General features: G+C 61.9%; 1 protein-coding gene across 9 annotated transcripts in view; it reads left to right on the top strand.

The window, feature by feature from the left end:
* The window catches only part of NAV1 (neuron navigator 1), a 56,776-nt gene that overhangs the window by 2,357 nt on the left and 35,013 nt on the right, over positions 1-19,406 (top strand). For 2 of the 9 annotated variants that reach the window (XM_034069878.1, XM_034069881.1), the window contains exons 2-4: positions 6,726-7,294; positions 7,636-7,703; positions 9,391-10,113. In XM_034069878.1, coding sequence (XP_033925769.1) covers positions 6,726-7,294; positions 7,636-7,703; positions 9,391-10,113 — 1,360 coding nt within the window. Of the gene's footprint in view, positions 1-2,461; positions 2,732-6,307; positions 7,295-7,635; positions 7,704-9,390; positions 10,114-19,406 lie in introns of those variants that run through there. The other 7 variants (XM_034069877.1, XM_034069875.1, XM_034069880.1 and 4 more) reach the window with 6 other exon arrangements.

Raw genomic sequence — 19,406 nt, 5'->3', positions numbered from 1 at the left:
CCACTGGTAACAAAGGGGTCTGATGGGTGCTCAGCCACCCTGGGGGATGCTCTGACACCCCAGGGATGCTTGGCCATGCTCAGATGCACGGATGCCTGAGCACCCTTGGGGTGTTGGAGCATCCCCACGTCCCATGTGTCGGTGCCTGTGCTGTTGCATGGGGGGGTTGGAGCCCCTCAAACACAGTTCTGTGGCTGGGGAAGCTGAGTCAGGAAATCCCGGTTGTCCGAGCCGGATCCTGGCTGAGTCATTTACTGGAGCTGAGTAACTGCCCTCCATGGGTGGACAAGAGCTGCCTGCTCTGCCTGCTCTGCCCACTCCGTGCCTCAGTTTCCCCACAATGCAGCACATCCCCGGCCTAGGGAACCCGCTCCTGAGGGACCAGGGTGGGCCTGAACAGGGGGAGATGGGGTGAGATGGGGAGTGTGGGGCTGGGTGATGGGAATGATGTCCCTGAGGCAGGATTTGGGCCTCCTCCTTCTGCTGAGGGGGTCTGCAGGCTGAGTGTTGGTGTGTGGGGAGGGGGACGGGGACCGGGAGAGGGATGAGGATGAGGATTGGGATGAGATGGGGCTGGAATTGGGGGTGAAGACAGGAACAAGAATGGAGATGGGGTAAGGATTGGGATGAGATGGGAATGGGACAGGATGTGAATGGGGACAGAGACTGGGCTGGGATGGGGTCAGGGATGGGGCTGGAGCAGGGCTTGGGGCACAGGAGGGGCTCTGTGGGGCAGGAGGGGACTCTGTGGGGCAGGAGGGGACGCCGTGGGGCAGGAATGGGGCGGCCTGGCTGGTCGCAGGTTATAAATAACCCTCGGAGATGTGAGGTTCTTTCCTGCTGCCCTCCCTGCGCTGCAGCCCCATGGACAGGAAAAAGGTGTTTCCGCTCCGGACAAGAGCTGGGCCCGGATGGGGACACGGGGAGAGGCCATGGGCAGATGGGGGGGGGGGGGGAGCAGGTGACCCATGTGGAGCTGGGAGAGCTGGAGCCGGGGCTGGGGGGGAGCAGGGCCCCTCGCGGTGACTCTGACCTCGCATTGCTGTGGGATGTCCCCTCACTGCCCTTGGGGAGGTCCGACCCCAGCAAAGGGACTGGGGACATGGGATGGGGATGGGATCCCTTGGGATCCCTTGTGGGGATGTCCCTGGAGGGCACCCGGGGACAGCTCCCTCTGCCCTCCCACAGCCCTTTGTCCCCCCCTCAATGACAGGGATGTGTCCCAGGGATGGGGTGGTTGGGACCTGGCACCTGCCGTGTCCCCATCCTGGGCAGGCTCCGGTGGCTTCCCTGCTGCCTTGGCTGGCACAGCCTGAGCCCTGCTCGTTAGCAAGGGGCCTCTAACGAGCTTTGCGTGGCCGTGCTATGGGTCTGGGCAGTGCTATGGACATCGGGCGCTGCTACCGGATTAACTGCCTGGATTAGGGGATGCTCAGCGGGAGGGGCCCCGGCACCAGCCGCTGCCATGGGAAGTGACAGAAACTGCGGGATGTTCCTTAAATCGGGATTGGGCCACAGAGGGGATGGAGCTGGGAGCCCGGGGGCTGCCCTGCAGGCACCAGGGGTTGGGGTGCTCCGAGGCATCGCATGGGGAGGGGGCAGGTGGGGACAAGCCACCCATCCCCAGGGCCAGCGGGAGCTGTGGGACTGGTGTCCTGGCATCCCTTCACTGCCAGGATGTGGGAACTGGGCTGTGAAGGTCTCGGCTGTGCTGTGGGAAGTGGGTTTAGGACGGGAGCCAGCACTCGAGTTAATGCCTCCCATTATGGATCCAACGGGTTCCCTGCCTCTCACGGGGGAGAGGAGGTGGGAGCTGCAGGAGTCGGTTTGTTCCCGTCCCCCCACCCTCATCCTCGGCTCCCAATGGACACGGCCTTGGAGCCTGTGCGGATGCGGCTGAGCGGTGTCACCACCGGCAGCGGGAACTCCCCCTGCCCGGGGCCAGGCCATAGCTCTGGGTCCTGGATTCTCCTCCACCCCTTCTGGCTCCTGGATGGGGAGGATGCACCATGGGGTGGGCGAGGGGGGATGCGGAGCGCTGCCTTCCTCGTATGGGCTGCGTGCTGCAGGATACTCAAGGGATGCTTGAAGGATGCTCAAAGGAAGATCGAGGGATGCTCAAAGGAAGCTCGAGGGATGCTCAAGGGACGCTAAAGGGATGCTCAGGCTCCCCTCTGGGTGTGATGGCCCCGCGGTCTCTGTTATTTGCATCCCTTGGAGGTGGAAGGTTCCATTTCAGCTGTACGAGGATGGTGGGACCGGAGCTGCTGCCTGCTCTGGGGCTGATGGGGGTGCTGGGGTCGGGATGGCATTGCCAGCCCCTGCCTGCCTCTTCCAGCCACAGGTGTAAGTGGCCATCCCTGGCTCTTTGGGGATGTTGGCATCAGGAACGAACTTGGGGTTGTTCTGCTGAGCCCCAAGGTCTCTGCCACTGGAAGATGGCCATGGGGGGGGGGGGGGGCACAGGCACTACTGCAGCCCCCAGGGCCTCAGCAGGAGCTGTTTGCCAGCAGCTGCTGTGGATTTGCAGCTCACTGGAAAATCCACTCATCCCATTAAGGGCTCCCGATGGCTTTTGCTTTCCATTGCAGATACCCGGTTGTCCTAAGGGAACCCCCCTGGGGTGCTACCGGGGCTCTGCCAGGAAGAGTCCTGGATGCAGAACAGGGTCTGATTTGTTGTACGAGGGATTGTTGGGCTGAGAGGAGGGAGATTCATCCCATTTGCCCAGGTAAGACCTGGCAGGGGCGGTGGGAATAGCCCTTACGGGGGGGGGGGTCAGTTGGGAATTGCAGCTGGGAGTTGATTTTCCCTCACCTGATTCATTGCCCGGAGCAGATTCAGCCCCAACCTGGAGCTCAGTGGCTCTGCTCTTGGGATTCAGGCTCCTGCTGTGGCCCCTTTGCTGTGGCCCCACCCCGCACCCCCTGCAGCGTTTTCCAGATCCTTAACTTAATTTGGGGGGGAAAAGGGCATTTTTGGATGCCCTGAAGCCCCCGCTCTGCCCGTGAGCTTGGCGAGATGAGTGCTGGGAGGAGGGACAGGCAGCGGGGGGCTCATCCGTGCATGCTGGGATGGGAGGTCAAGCCCAGCTCCCCCCCGAGCACCACCGCACACGGCTGCAGCAGCATCCGCTGAGGTGATGCGTTCGGCCGGGGGGTCCCCGATCGAGGGCTCAGGACCGGGGATCGGTTCCATGCGGTGCCGGCGATCGCAGATGCTGCGACATCTGCTCCTGCTCCGAACTCCGGGAGCAAAGGGCAGGTCCGTGATGCGGGAGCTCAATGAATGATGCAATCGGGTTCGGGACGAAGCGGAAGCTTACCCGGGTGTCCCAGTGCCTGCACCGCGGCTGCGGGATGGCCTCTGGCCAAGGGCTCGGTCCAGCCGGGACAAGGGGCGGGGGGATCCTGAGCCCCGTGGAGTCACAGAGGTTTGGGGAAGGTTTGGGGCAGATTTGGGGAGGGTTTGAAGCCTGATGGAGGCGCAATGGAAAATGTTGCTTTTTTGCCACAGTGCTGGATGCTGAAACAAGGGGGAATGGCTTGAACCTGCCCAAGAGAGGGGAGACTGAGCTGACCTCTGAGGCAGAAGCTGTTCCCTGTGAGGGTGCTGAGGCGCTGGCACAGGGTGCCCAGAGAAGCTGTGGCTGCCCCATCCCTGGCAGTGCTCAAGGCCAGGTTGGACACAGGGGCTTGGAGCAGCTGCTCCAGTGGAAGGGGTCCCTGCCCGTGGCAGGGGTTGGAGCTGGAGGAGCTTTGAGGTCTCTTCCCCCACAGCTGTGGGTCTGTGAGGCCACCCCGGGCTCCGCGGTGACCGGTGGCTCCCGTGTCCCCCTCGGCATGGCCGGGGGCGGAGCTGTCCAGCACCGGTGCCTCCTGAACGGGCTCCCCCTCTGCCCCCCCGCACCCCGGCACCCATCACCGCGGACCCCAGCGGGCAGGGCCCGGGGGTGCCCCCGGTCCCCCGGTGCCCCCTTCGCTGCCCCAGGGAGGGTCAGAGCCGCCGTGCTCAGCCCCGGTTGGGGTGCGAGCTCCGTGAGGGGCTGGAGGGACCGTGGGGACCCCAGGCACCGGATGCCCCTGCCACAGGGAGCCGGGACATCCCCGGGCGGTGTGGCCACAGAGAGGACTTCGGCACCGGGGCTCCTTGCACAGCCCCTCGCATAGATCCTGGCGCAGCTCCTGGCTCTGTCCCAGCAGGATTTGTGCCCTGCAAAGCCCATCCCGGGCACAGTTTGGTTTCAGTGCTGTCTGTGGGGCTGTTGGGGGCAGGAGCTGCTGCAGTCGGTGCGCTGAGAGCTGCTCGGAGCAAGGTTGTATTGGCGTGGATTAAGTGCATAATGGGATTGCTGTGGAGCAGAGAGCGGTGCTGCGCATCTCTGCTCCTACCACAGGCGGTTTCCATCCTCCTGCCCCATTCCGGAGCTCATCTCCCAGCATGGAGCTGTGGGGAAGCAGCCCCACAGAGCAGCGCTGCCCGGGCCCCCCTTACCCCCGCCTGCATCAACCATGGAGCCTGCCCCTCCGGAGAAGGAAGGAGCCCACCCAGGGCTCAGCGCTGTGGCGGTGGCGATGTCCCAGGCACTGGCAGTGTCCCATGGGCTGGCCAGGTCCCGGCCAGGGCAGCGGGGCCGGAGGGATGGAGCTGGTGGCTGAATCAGGAGCTTGTTCTCCTCGGAAGGCTCCGCTCTGCCCCCGCTCCCTCTGTTTCTCTTAGGGAAGTTCGATGTCCCTTGTGCCACAAGGAGCCTTTTCTTTGTCCCTCTTCCGAGCGTGCCGGGGAGGCGGCAGTGCTGGAGCCAGTCCCAAGGCAAGGAGCACAGGGCTGCTTCGAGGGGCACCGGGATGGGCTCAGCTCCTCACCCGGCTCTGCTGCAGCCCCCGGCACTCCTCTGCTGCCGGTCTCAGGGGGGGCTCCACATTCATGGAGCTGCTCTGCAGAGTCCGTCTTCCTTTATCCCTGTTTCCCAGCCTGGTTTCGGCTCCCTCAGCCCGAGCAGGGTGGGGAAACTGAGGCACGAAGGATGCCAGCAGAGGCTGTGGGTTTCGTGCCTTTGTGCATCACCAAGCGGTCGTGCTCTGGCTCCTGGCACAGTTCTCCCCGGCGGTACAGGGCAGCTCCATCCCCATCTGGGATCCATAAACTGCAAGAGATAAGAGAGAAGCAAATTTAATCTGGTTTATAGAAGTCACCCTGAAGCGTTTCAGGAGCAGTGAAATGCTGCTGAGCCATGGGCTGTTCTCTTGAGACCATGGGGGCTGGATCCCTCTGAGGCATCCATCACACGTGCTCGCTCAGGTGATGGATGGCTCCAAAGTGCATCTGTTTCAATGCTGGGGATGCTTCAGTGACCCCCTCACATAGGAAATGGGGACATGAAATGAGACTCCAGGCCCCTGTATCCATTTCTGGCTGCTGAAGTCTCACATGAGGGATGCATGTGGACACTGGGATGAGGACATAGCTTGAGCTCCAAGCACAACAGATGCCTCTTTGAAAGAGATGCCTGCAGGGATGTACTGGGTTGTGCTTGCCCTGGGATGAAGGACACGCTCAGCCAAGGCTGTTTCGTTTTCCTTCAGTGTGAACACCCATGTCTTTGTGGAGGAATCAGCTGAAGGGATCTGAAACCACCTCATCTCTGGGCTTAAAGGTCTTCAACTCAAGGAAAACTGGAGTTCAGCACTGGGTAGCTGTTGGCTCGGTGCTTTGGGCCTGAATCTGGAGCTCATACACCTTGTGTGTATATTCTGGTACCTGGCAGGGGACAAAGCTGAAGCATCTGGGGCAAAGTCCTGGTGCTCCCATCCCTTGGTGATGGCAGCAGCTGGTTCCCAAGAGCTGCTCTGGGCACACAGAGCTCTGCACCCAGTGGCATTAAAGGAGAAAGTTGTTTCTCTTTGGATCTAATTGCAGAGGAGCTGCCTGTGTCTATGTAGGTCAGGCTGTAACCTGCTTTAGCCAGGCAAAGCGGTGCAGGTGACGTGGTGCTCCCCTGCTGCTGCAGGGGCAGAGCTCAAATGGGACAGGAATCAATCCAGAGGCAGATGAGGAACTCAGAAGAAGAATCATAGACCCATAGAATGGCTTAGGTTGGAAAGGACCTTAACATCATCCAGTTCCAACCCCTGCCATGGGCAGGGACACCTCACACTAAACCATGGCACTCAAGGCTCTGTCCAACCTGGCCTTGAACACTGCCAGGGATGGAGCATTCACAACTTCTCTGGTTTAGTGTGAGGTGTCCCTGCCCATGGCAGGGGTCAGAACTGGATGATGTTAAGGTCCTTTCCAACCCAAACCAGGCTGGGATTCTGTGATTCTATGGCCAGGAGATGGTCTCAGGTGTCTGGGACATGGTCTCGTTGGACCAGGAGATGGTTCTAAGGACAAGGAGAAGGTTTTGGGTGGCTAAGAGGAGCCCATCCTGCCTGTGCTGCAGCCCAATCTGCTGAGGCTCTGTGCCATGCGGCCTTCCTGCAGGGACCTGGGATGGGACTGCACAGGGTCCATGGGGGAGGATGTCACAAGTGCCATGGGGATCTGTGTGGGGGGGACATCGCGTGTGCCCTCCATCTATGGGGTGCAGCAGCCTCCTCGAGGATGAGGCCATTGAGCACCTCAGTCAGCAGGGGCCAGGACCAGGGTCTGCTGTGTCTGGGGGGATGTGGGTGCCCCCATGGCCACCGCTCACCCTGCTCATCCCTGCTCTCCCCCCACAGCCTCACAGCACCAGGATGAACGGGACAGCCAACGTCAACCCTGCCGCCCGCAGCCACTTCACCTCCGCCATCCCGGTGCCCCGTGCTATGGCCCACGGCAAACCACACACTGCGGCCCCCCCCAGCACCACGGGGCCCCCCGTGTCCCCCAGGGCTCTGTCCCCCCAGCCACCCCCCGGCCCCAGGACCCTCAAGCCCAAAGGCAGAGCTGCTGAGGGCAGTGGGGGCAGCCCCAGTGTCCCCCACCGTGGGGGGCAGAAGGTCCCAGCAAAACCTCTGGTGCCCCCCGGGAAGTGGCCAGAAGCAGGGGGCAGTGGGAGGAGAGGGGCAGGCAGGGCAAGGGAGCCCCCTGAGCTGCCCAAAGCTTCCCCAGCACAGGGCAGGGCTGGGGGGAAGTTGGGGGGCGGCCCTGGGAAGGGCAGTGGGGTGACCATGGCAGGGATGGGGGATGAGCCCCACAGCAGCTCACAGGGCAGGGGTCCTGTATTTGGGTCGGGGGCCATCACCTTCTCCTCGGGTACCCCACACAATCACCCTGTCACTGCCACCGTGGCACCCTTCCAGTACCGGTGAGTCCCTGGGGATGGGGCTGATGGGGACAGGGGGACATGGGGAGGCAGGTGACATGGTGGGGGTGGTCATGGGGAATAGTGGGGTTGGGTCTGGGGGCTCTAGGAGGGAGGGAACCAACTGGGTTTGGGGTGCTGGGGGTTCTTGGGGCACCATGGCAGCAGGTGTGGGGCAGGAGATGGGTTCAGTGGGCAATGGAGTGCGCCGGAACAACCCTTGCCAGTGTCCTCATACCCTGGCAGAGCCCAAGGCACCGCATTCCCATCTCCTGGGGGTCCCCAGCCGGCTGCACCCCGCGATGTGCCCCTGCTCCCCCACCCTGACCCCACTCTGCCCCCAGGCTGCAGGAGCACCGGGAGGGTGACGAGTGCCCTGGACCTGACCCCGACCCCAAACCCGGAGGCCCGAGTGAGTCCAGGGGGGTTTGCTGGGGATGAGGAGGGTCCTGCGGGGGTCGTGGGGAGCTCAGCCCCCTGCGGGCACGTGCTGGAAGGGGATCCGAGGGGAGACCCCCACATAAGATGTGCCTCAATTTCCCTGGGAATGACATTGCTGCAGCTGCTGTATCCAGGGTCTCCCATGGCCAAAACCCTACAACCAGCGGCGTGGCCAAACCCAGGTGCAGGAGCCACCTTGGCATCCCCCATGGTCCAGCATCCCCCATGGTCCAGCATCCCCCATGGTCCAGCATCCCCCATGGCTCAGCATCCCCCATGGTCCAGCATCCCCCATGGTCCAGCACAAACGAACTGTCCCCTCCAGTGGCGCCGCCAGGACATGGCTCTGCTTTGGCTCCTTTCCTCCCTCTTCCCAGTTTCCAGGCGAGCTCCAGGAATGACCCATTTCCAAGGAGCTGGCGTGGAGCCGGGTGGAGGCGGGTGCCGCTGGCTCCCCACACCCACGGCGGGGACACCCCCGTTGTCGGGAGCCCAGTGCGAGCTCCCCACTGCGGTGCTGGGGACAACCCGGTCCCCGACGGCGCCTGCTCTGGGGCAGGGTTTGGGGGGCGGCTGCTGGGGGAGATGCCGGGCGGCGGTTGCCAGGGCAGCGGCAGCGGAGGATGGTGGGATGCTCCAGGGATGTGCAGGGAAGGGGAAGGAAAGGAGCCGGGAGCTTCGCTGCGTGATGCGAAGGGACAGAAGTCGGTCAGAGCCGCGGGGCTGGGGAAGGGGCCGGATCCTTTCCCTTGGCTCCACACCTCCCGCGGGCCTGGAGGGGACGGGGAACACCGGGAGGTCCCAGGGGTCCATGACACGGCCCCCGCAGTGGGCCCTACACCCAGGCCATAGCCGTGATAACCCCGCAAGCTGACAGCGGCTTCGGGGTGCAGCTCCTGCACCCACCCCCTCGCGGCAATGGGAACACCAGGGGCTTTGGCCACCCTTTGCTGTCCCATCCCGGGCCGGGGCATTTCGGGGCTCTTCAGCACCACCACGGGCTGGACCCCGACTCCCCCCCCTCGCTGGGGGCTGTGCTGGGGGCTCACCCCCCCCCCCCCCCGCCCTGCCCTCTCCCCATCCCGGCAGCACGGTGATGGGCTCTAATGCGATATTTTCCGGCGGTTGCCATGGCAGCGCGCGTGAGGTCACCAAATAGACTTAATTCACCCCTCCCGGGGGACGGGTAATTAATGAACACTGATGATAACCAGACCCCGCTCCCCCTCAGCCCCCCCCATCCCGGAGGGGCCCCGCTGGGGGTGGGGTCCCGGGGCCGCCCCTTCCAGCGCCGTTTGGGGTGAAACGGTGAAGTTTTGTCCCCATTCTCCCTCCCCCCCCCCCCCCCATCGGGGCTCTGCTCGGTCACTCCCCTCCCCTCCCCTCGCGTGCTCGGCCCTGCGCGTCCCCGCGGGCGCGGGCAGGGGGCGGGGCGAGGCGGGGGCGCGCGCGGAGGAGGAGGAGGGCGGGCGCTTTTTGTTTGCCCCCGACATTCCGCTGGTTCGCAGTGTCCCGCTGGCGGCGCAGCGGTGAGGGGGGGGCTCCGCCGCTCCCCATCACCCCCCCCCCCATCTCCTCCCCGTTCCGCTCCGCCCCGGTGGGGCGGGCGCTAACGGCGCTTCTGTCTCTTGTCTCGCCCGGTGCCCTCGGTGCGGCAGCAGCAGCCGGTGGGTTAAATGGTTGCAGCGCGGGGATGCTGGGGAGCAACCTCAAGAACCTTCCCGACGTGGAGCTGGGCGAGGAGGAACGCGGCTACCGGCGGGGTCCCGACGGCGGCTCGGTGATGCCGAAGCGGGCGAAGGCGGCGGCGGCACCGGCGGCGGCACCGGCGGGGCCGCGGGGAGCGGAGCTGCGCGTCTTCAAGGCGAGCAGCGCGGAGGGGCGGCTGCCGGCCGGCTCCAACCTGCGCAAGCAGAAGTCGCTCACCAACCTGGCCTTCCTCACCGACGCCGAGAAGAAGCGGCAGCTCTACGAGCCCCGCTGGAGCGACGACATGGCCAAGGCGGCCGCACCGGGGGCGGCGGCGGCGGCGGCGGGGGGCGGCCGGGGCGGCGGCGGTCCCCGGGGCCGGGATGCGCCCGCCATGTCGCGGAGCTTGTCCCGGTCCGAGCACTCGCTGCTATCGCCGCGCCCCACCGGCCCCAGCAAGCCCCCGGCCGCCGGTAAACCGAGCCGCATCCCCCGCGGGCCCTACGCGGAGGTGAAGCCCCTGAGCAAGGCCCCCGAGGCGGGCGGTGGCAAGTGCGATGATGAGCTGCTGGGAGGGAAGGGGCCGGCGGTGGCGGCGGCCGCCGAGGAGAAGCCGTACCTGAAGGTGGACCCCGAGCTGGTGGTCACGGTGCTGGGCGACCTGGAGCAGCTCCTCTTCAGCCAGATGTTGGGTGAGTGCTGCGAGAGGCGTCGGGGGGGCGGGGGGGGGGCGGGGGTGGTCCTGGCACCCCCGGGGGGAGAGGAGGAGGGATGCTCACGTCCACCTCTGGCCTTGTCTCCAGCCTGCTCACGAGGAGCAATGGCAGGAGGTGGGGAGCTCGTCCTCCCGCACATGTGTCTGGTCATCCTGGTCCCGATGCCCCACCAAACACAATGGAGGTGCCTCCGCCGCTCCCCACCGTTGCCGTCGGCGTGGCTGCCCCCGCGGGGAGGCTGCGGTGGAGGGGCTGTGTGTAGGGGCTGTGCTTTGGGCAGGAGGCTTCAGATCCAGAGCTTCTCCAGTGCCTTGGGCTGAGGAAGGTTCTCCAAGGATGCTGCTTGAGCTGGTTTCAGCCTGTGGCCGCCAGCATCTTGCTGCCCTGGGGGGGTTTGATCCTTGAGCCACACGTTTGTGCATGGGGGGGTTCCATGGGAGCACTGAGCACTGCCTCCGGCGCTGGCCATGCCCTTGCTCCGGGGACCCACTGCCCCAGTCATGGCGCATGGTGCTGGGTCTTGGTACTGGCACGTCGAGCCCTCGTGTTTCCCTCGTGCTGATCTCTAGGAACCCGTGGCAGCCTCGGGAGCCCTCTGTGTCCTGCTGAAGCCTCTTCTCCCCCCGCATCCCAATTGCAGTGCCTGTGGGTTTGGCTGGGCAGGGACTGCTGGGGGCTCGGGGCTCCAGCGAGCTCTGTTCCGTCTCACAAACTGGTGTGAGAAGGTGGCAAATGGCCTCTGCACAGCCATTAGTGCCTGAGCTGGCCGGGTTTAAAGCCCTGCTTGGTGGTGGTGGGGAGAGAGCAGTGGTATAGGCAGGGCTGGGGGTCCTGCTGTGTCCTGTCCTTCAGATTCCCTGCCTTTTGGGAGTCCAGGAGCTTCTGTGGTGCTTAGAGAGCTGACTCGAGGTGTGTTCTCCTGGCTGCACCAGAGCAGAGCTCAGCTGTGGGGAGAAGGGGGGGGATTCACCCCGGCTGGGGCTGTGGGGCAGGTTTGGGAGGTGGGGTAAGGAGCCCAGGGGAGGTACCTGTAAAGCTGTGCCTGCTGAGGCTGCTTCCCTGCTGCACACATAGGAACCTTTGGGTTGGCACAGCCCCTGCCTCCAGTGCTGGTATGTGGGCATGGAGCCTCCCAGAGCATCACCCTCAGCCCTGGGGTCAGCAGGCTCCTGCTCACCCAGTCCCATCCTCATCCTGGAAGGGATCTGGCAGCTGCTGGAGCATCTCAGGGCTTTACGAGCAGCTCATGGGCAGCCCCAGGGTGAGCTGGGTGGGCAGGGAGCAAGAACAGGCTGGACACGCAGCAGTGGGGTCTCATGGACATCCATGCTCAGCCCTACTGCTGTGGTGGTACCAGGGATGCTGCCAGCAGGACAGGGCTTTGTGCCCCCACCAAGGAAGACCATAGGTTGTGGAAGTGTCCCCAGTACCTGCTTTGTTTCTGTGGTGGTTGCCTTGCTTCTGTCTTCCTCAGAGCCTGCTTCAGGGCCCCAGGGCTGCCCTTGACATTGGGAGCATCCCTTTGGACTCCACTTGTATCTGAAGGCTTGGTCAGCTGGCCTGTGAGGTCCACATTCTGCTGGGTCTGTGCTCTGCTCCCCCTGCTCTGTGTATGTGCTGAAACAGGCGATTGTCCATGATGTGAGGGCTGCCAAGCATCCTGTGGAGCAGCCCCAGGGCTGGTCTGGTGGGGACAATGCCTGGGGTGGACAGGGCAGGACCTTAACCCTGCAGAGACCTTGCTTTCCTTCCATGGGGCCGTGCTGCTGGCGTCCATCAGAGCTGTGCTGTTGAGTCATAACCTCCCTCCCCAAGCCACCCATGACCTGGCGTGTCCTTGGCAGCCGGTGTGGTGGGGATGCCAACAGGAGTGTGGGGATGTGTGGAAGAGCGAGCAGTGGTGGCTCCATCACTTCATGCATGCTGGCAGCAGGACCGTGCCTGGGGCTCTGCACTCAATGAGCTTCTGCTCCTGATCCCTTTACTTGTGCTCTGGTGTGATCCAGGCAGACGAAACCTTCACTGGGGGTGATGGTGCCTTCCACAACCTGATTCCTGCAGGGAGAGGTTATTCCTGCAGTGGGGATGGACCCGGAAAAGACAGGATCCCTCTGCTCATGAGAGTGGGCTTCAAGCCCTGCCAGGGCTGGTGGGTCGGGCCAGGACAGGAGCTTGGTTGCTTCAGCAGGTGCTTGGGAGGGAGGGGAGGTTTCTCTGCTGTTTTCTTGGGTTCCTTTGGCAAAAGGAACGTGATCCTGAGCTGTTTGCCCATGTCTGCTGGAGCACCGGCCCCAGAGCGGCACGAGGAGACCCACGAGCTCGGTTTGGGCTGGGATCTGCAGAGCCTTTTGGCATCTGCTCGTCCTCTTGTCCTTCAACTGTTGGCCTATATTGAACAGCCAGAGCCTAACCCAAGCTTCCTGCTGCACTGGGCACCGTGGCTTGTGGAGACCTTGGCATGTCTTTGATCTCCACACCTGAGTTCTCATCCCCACCTCGTGCCAGGAGCATCCCCAAGCCTCTGCTGGCCCAAAATACAGTTCATTTAGTGGTGGCCGAATGCTGCCTCTGTGTCATCTGTTTGATGGCACCGAAGCCTTTGTAGAGCTGCTGGAGATGTAACCACACTTACATCAGAGCAGCGTGCTCAGGACAGGAGAGGTCAGTGGCACGCAGCCACTGCCTGTGCTTTGTAGAGGCTATTTCCATCGTCCAAATTACACATTGCACATCAAGCAAAGACTGAGGCTTCTCATCAGGGCTTGCTGGCAGCTGGGGCTGCTCATTACCCCAGCGCCCAGCCATGGGATGGAGGGTGGAAGGCAGGAGCTCGTGGCACAGCTTGGCATGGTGCCGGCAGCATTCCTGCCCTTCCCTAGAGCTCCCAGAGCACCTCGGGGTCCTGCAGCCTCTTCTACAGCCAATTCCTTGGCCAACTCTTGCTGTATTTGGTGCCTCTTGAGTGGGTGCTGATTCACATCAGTGAGGAGGTGCAGGTGGTGCATGGGCTGGAACACATGGGTGATCCCGCTGGGATGGTGTTCCCCAAAGCGCTCCCTGCAGGAACCTCTGCACCCAGCAGAGCCCAGGGGCCAGTGCCTGCAGATGGGCTCCTTGAAGGGTTGGAGCTTCCCATTGCATCCAGCTGTGGTCGGCTTAGGAAAGAAACCACATGGATGGTGTCTGGCATGTCCCTGGCTCTGGTTGAGGTGGCCCCAAGGAGGAACCTTCCTGCTGGCCAAATGTATGGCATGGGATTAAAAGGAGCTCCTCTGCCCCACGGTGTTCCTGCCTCTGCCCCACTGGCTGTGTAATCAAGTGCTAACGGGCCCATTGCAGCCAGGGCAGGAGACCATGGGGAGGTTGGACACCAAGCAGCTCATCCTGGTGACAAGGGGGGGTTACTGCCTTGTGAAGCGGTGTGGCTGTCCTGGTGCCACTGTCACACTGATGTTGTTCCTCTCTTAAGGCTCCTGTGTGATGAGGTCCTTGGGGTGGGGATTTGTTTCCTTCTGGTAGCAGATACGGACTCGTGTGTTTGAGGAGAAAGGGGGAGAGGTGGTGGTTGGGTTGCAGCTTCCATCCTGCTCCAGGCAGGGAGATGCAGAGGTCTCCTGCTGGCTGAGATGGCAGCAGGGAATGGGGAGAAGATCTGGACCCCAGAGCTTTCTGCTGCATCCCTTTGGTATGTGCCTGATGATAATGGCAGTGCTAAACCCCCAGATAACCTGCGTTTGGCTTTAAAAGCTGCCCATAAGAAAGCAGCAGAGCAAACACTTGAAGGCAGAAGTACTGGGGCTGATCTGCTGAAACAGAATCCTGCCCCAAGGAGCCTGAAAACCCTGGTCAGATGGTTACTGCCTCTGCCTTGCTCCCACGTCCAACATTTGTCCACTGGGAACACATGTACCTGGATGTGAACTTCTGTGCAGCTCTGCAAGGGCTGTAGGGGTCTGCTGGTGGGATGTGACCATGGTGGGGCCTGGGCCATGTCCCTCCTTGGGTGGTTTGCTCTGTTCTGGGTGCCTCGGGAGCAGTGTGCTTCCCACTCGGATGGCACTCGGGGAGCTGATGGCAGTTCTGGATCCTTCTGGAGAGTTCCTGCTTGATGCCCCTATCCCTGGCTCTGTATCTTTGGCTTCTCGTGCTGTCACACGTGTCCCTGTGCCCACAGCACGAGCCCCCTGTGCCATCACCCTCTTGTGTCCCTTTAGGTTAAGAGCTCACCCCTTGTCCAGTCCAGAGCATCCTTTGTGCCACCACACGCATAGTGTTTGGTGCTCCGTGTGTGTGGTGGCAGCAGTGTCCCAGTGTGTGCCCTGTCTCTGGTGACGGTGGCACTGCCGTTAGAGCCCAGGGGTGAGGCTGCTGAGTCTGCATCCCTGCACTGGGTGGAGCAGGGATGGCTCCATCCCTCAGGGGTGCCTCAGTCCCGGTCCTCTTCGGGTTTCAATGCCTTGAGGGGGTCTCATGTGAGATGTGGGAGGTGGGACATGGTGCGGTCCTGCCCTGTCCCCTGCCCTGCAGAGCCGCATCCTCCTCCGGGCGCATCCAGCGGTGCTCAAGAGGGAGCCACGGGAGGGATTGGTGGTTCTGGGGCTGGGAAGCATTGAGCTGGGGATGGCAGAGCCTGAGCAGGGCTCGGCCCTGCCTCATGGAGGGGCGAGGAGCGAGAGGGGCTCTCAAGCTGCTGCATTGCAGCTCGGAGCCAGGAGCCAAGCGGCGCGGAGCTGGGAAGGCAGAAGATGCTGCATTGCAGGGCTGAGATGAGGAGCTGTGCACATGGAGATGTGCCTGTGGCAGGGCGGGTGTGACACTGAGGAGCCGTGCCCGGCGTGCCCACTGATCCGCTCGGCTTCCCTCTGATCCCTTCCTGCCACCTTTTGTTCCTTCATTCCTCCTGCTGCTTGTCCGATCGAGGCAGTTGTGTGTGTGCCATTAATTCGGGAAGGGCTGGGACTCACCTCCCTGCTGGAACCTGTGCAGGGGAGCTCAGCACCAGCATGGCATGGCTGGGCAGGAGCTTATCCTGGCCCCAGGCTCCATGGCTGGAGACCCTCGTGTCCCCTGCGCAGGGGCCAGCTCAGCGTGTGCTCCCAAGGGGTGCTGCATGGACAGAGGTGTGCGGAGCAGGTCCTGCACCAGGGGCTCAGCTGCGGGATGGGAACCTCTTCTGCCCAGTGCCCTGGAAGGATGGATCCTGGCTGAGCAGGCGTGGAGCACGCTCCAAGCCGTAGCCCAGGTACAGCTCCGTGGCTGGTTATTTATAGCCCTGTGAGGTTTCAGCATCGCCACGGACTGAGAATAACTCCCTGATGAGGCACTCGGAATCACACATCCCTTGCCCATGCGCAGCATTGTTGCCTCCTGCTTCCTGCGTGTCGGGGTAGGGAATGGCTTGGTTGTGGCAGAGGGAGACTGAGCTGAGCTCTTAGGCAGAAGCTGTTCCCTGGGAGGGTGCTGAGGCGCTGGCACAGGGTGCCCAGAGCAGCTGTGGCTGCCCCATCCCTGGCAGTGCTCAAGGCCAGGTTGGACACAGGGGCTTGGAGCAGCTGCTCCAGTGGAAGGGGTCCCTGCCCGTGGCAGGGGTTGGAGCTGGAGGAGCTTTAAGGTCCTTTCCAACCCAAACCAGGCTGGGATTCTATGGAAAAGGCTTTACCCTGGTGTTTTTTCTATGCTGGGGGTGAGCTGGCTTCTCATGGCACAGCTCCATGGCCCTGCCCTTGGCAGGATGCTACTGATCTTTTTGGGGAGCATGGTGCAGACCCCTTTAAGTGTGGGCTCTGTAAAGCCCACTTCATGGGGAGCAGTCCTTTCCTTTCGTAGCCAGTGTCTGGGGAGCTGTGGGCACTGGCAGGGAGGGATGTGCTTGGGGAGCAAGGCAAAGGAACCTGCTGTACGGGCTGAGACCTGCAATGTTGAAACTCATCTCTTTAACAAACCCCTGGGGCTGGAAGCGTTTGATGCTGTCAGGGTGTTTCCAGTTTGCTTTATCTCTGCCTTGGCATTATATTTCCAAGCTGATGCAAACAAGTGGATAACAGATAGTGGCTAATTCGCATTGATTGCACTGGGAGCTCCCCGAGGTGAGCCTGGGCTGGCAGGAAACGTGCGGGGGCCACTCCATGGGGCAGGCGCATCCCTCCCCAGCCAGTTCCCACATCCTGAGGCTTATCCCAGCCTTGATGGTTCAGAGGCTGGAGGCGGCTTTGCCGGGGTGAGTTCATGCTGGACCAGGCTGGCAGTGGTGTTTTGGCAGGCTCGGAGTGGGGAGCGCTGCTGTGTGTGTGTGTCAGGTTGTGGTTGGGAATGGGGACTGTCAGGGCTTGGAGCAGCTGCTCCAGTGGAAGGTGTCCCTGCCCATGGCAGGGGGTTGGAGCTGGAGGAGCTTTAAGGGCCCTTCCAACACAAACTGTTCCATGATTGTTTGGCTCCCAGCGTGCAGAGCAAAAGCAAGAGGACTTCTGTCCTCCCCAGTCCATCAGGGAGGACACAGGCAGCATCCTGGGAGCCGCTGGGCTCTGCTGGGAGTGATGCTGCTGCAGGCCCAGAGGTGGGAGTGAACTGAGGAATGCAGTCTGCCTGTATTGGTGCTTGGCATTTTCCTTTCCCATCCCGCTGCATCCGATCAGGGCAGGGGAAGCTCAATGCGGAGTCAGTGGGGACAGCCCATGGGCTTCTCTGGTCACTGCCCTGCATCTGCCAGAGACCCTGGGTTCATTTCAAACAAAACCCTTCCTATGGGATTGGTGATGCACTGCAGCTCGGAGCGGGCTCTGGGAGCAGAGGTGCTGCTGTGCAAAGGACCCGCTGGCTCCTGGTGGTGGGAGCTCTGTCCCAGTAACAACCATGTGGCCTTGGCATGGAGATAGGATCCTGCTTGGCCTGGGGAACGTGTTGTGGGACTGCTGGCCAAGGGGAAGCAGCAGCATTTGCCTGACTCCCAGCTGCAGCCTGCAGTCTGTGCCTCGGGCTGTAGGTAGCCGGGGCCTCACAGATCATCTGCATGTTTGGGTGCTCACCCTGCGGTGTTTGTGGGTGCCTCTGTCGCTGCCTGGACTCCTGTCTCCCACTGTCAATTGGTTAAATGCCCCCAAAAGCTGTCTGCATCCCAGGGAACAGCAGCACCCAGGGCAAAACCCAGACCTGCTCTGCAGCGGGGGGGTTCAGACAGTCATGAACTTAAAGCTCCTCCAGCTCCAACCCCTGCCAGGGGCAGGGACACCTTCCCCTGGAGCAGCTGCTCCAAGCCTGACAGTCCCCATTCCCAACCGCCATCTGGAAGAGGCAGCAGCACCTTCAGCCATCTCATGTTCATCTCTGTGAGCCCTTTGGGCTGTGGTTGTCTGGGCTGTGCCAGACGTGTCCCGGTGCTGCCGGAGCATTCACAGGCATCATCCGGCCCCGGGCTGCAGAGTGCTCAGAGACTTTGTGCTATTTGCAATGAGTTTTCCAAGCGGAGCTTATTGGCTCGTGGGCATCTGCTCCCAGATGGAGAACATGTGGCCGGTTCCTGCAAAGGGAGAGGAACAGCCCTGCTCATAAAGCAGCATGGGGGATGAGGGAGGGGATCTCTTCCTGGAGCCTGTGAGATGCTTTGGGGGCTGTGCAGAGGTTGGGGTTGGAAAGCTGCTCCAGAATCCCCTTCACAAGCAGTTCTGTGGCTGGAGGTGAGGGCCTGCTCCCCCATCGGCTCCCTTCTTAGTGATGGGGGAAGTTCAGTAACCGGGGGGCAGGGATCTTTGCTTCCTGCTCCGCTTGTGAAGGCAAACAGCAAGTGATGAACATTGCAGGGTGATTTCCTGAGCAGTCATCGTGCTGAAGGTGGTGCAGCTTTGGGGCTGCTGGCACAGGCTGGCTGAGGACGTTGGGACAGGAGCTCAGAGCTCCGGATCAACAGTACATTTACAAAGCAGCTTTTCCGGCCTGGCATTCCCGAGTGGAGCGTGTTCGGATGCTCAGCGTGGCCGTGCTGCTCCCCGCAGCCTTTGCTGGGCTCCTGGGTTGCTCCTCGCTGTGCTCAGGGGCAGAGGTGCCGATTGGTTTCGTTGCCAAGCCTCTGGTTCCCTTTGTGGGAATAAACCAGTTTCTGTTCAGTTGAGGCTCTCTGTGGCTTCAAAGACAAACCAAATCCAGCTTCTTTTTTGTAGTGCAGGAGATGCCTGGTTTCCATCCCAAACCATCCATGGTTTGCAGCTCAATAGCACATCTTAGACAATGGCCTTAGAAATGAGACGCCTGCGTTTTGGACCCACAGTGCTGAGGCAATGCCAAGCAGTGCATGGGGTGCCAGAATTCATGCACATGGGGAGAGAGGAGAAGGAGGAGGAAGAAAAACTTGCTCCGATGGGATGTTTCCAAGGAGATCATGGTAATGATCTTCCATTTCCATATAGCTTTTCATCCCCTTGTGGGGTGTTCTCCCTCGCAAGCAGACATTGCACACATCCTGTCCAGTGCAGCTTGTCCTTAAAATCCATGTTGTAGCGGGGAGGGTTTGGGTATGGAGCAGAATCAACCTACCTGGGGGACACTGTGGGATGCTCAGGGATGCAGGATGCCCCCATGTTTGGCTGCTGAGCACAGCACATTGGTGCAGGGAGTAACTTTGACATGGAGCGATGGTGTCTGGAGAGAGGAGGATATCCCAGGGGAGGACATGGGAGGGGGGAAAAGTCTGTTCCCAAACCCAGAGCGATTCCAAAGGGAAGCTTAGGGTGTGTTCTTGGTTTTAAAATCCCAACTGTGGTGTTAGTGACAGCAGAAAACCCCCTTCCCCTGCTGCATGATGCACCCCAGCTTCACAGGGAGAGGCTGGGGCCTCAAAAGTACCATGGAATTATGAAGCAAAAGGCAGCTGCTGCTCCCTTCCATTCCTCCCTTGTGGAATGGGGTCTCTGGATGTGGGAACAGACCCTCCTTGCCTGTGTGTCCATGGGGATGGCAGCGTTGGTCACCTGCATGCGGTGGCTTTGCATGAGGGCAGATGTGGACAGATGTGTGTGTCCTGCAGGACACTGAGCAGAGGCGTGGGGTGCAATGGGGCAGAATTGGGTCCAAACCGGAGCCCTCCAGCTCTTTGCCCTCTGTCTGGAGTGGGTGAAGGAGGGCAGAGGGAGTGTGGGGATGGAGACCATTCCTGCTGTGAGCCACCAGCATGGGGGGTGATGGGCAGGAGCTGCTCCAGCTGGGGCTGGGATGGTTTCTCACAGTGTCAGCTTGGCAGGTAGCTTGGGTGTTGGGAGGAAAACAGCTTAAATCCATCACCT

Source organism: Melopsittacus undulatus, chromosome 16 (assembly GCF_012275295.1).
Source record: "Melopsittacus undulatus isolate bMelUnd1 chromosome 16, bMelUnd1.mat.Z, whole genome shotgun sequence".
NCBI lineage: Eukaryota > Metazoa > Chordata > Aves > Psittaciformes > Psittaculidae > Melopsittacus > Melopsittacus undulatus.
The sequence above is the reverse complement of the archived record's forward strand: the minus strand, read 5'-3'. Positions and strand labels throughout refer to the sequence as shown.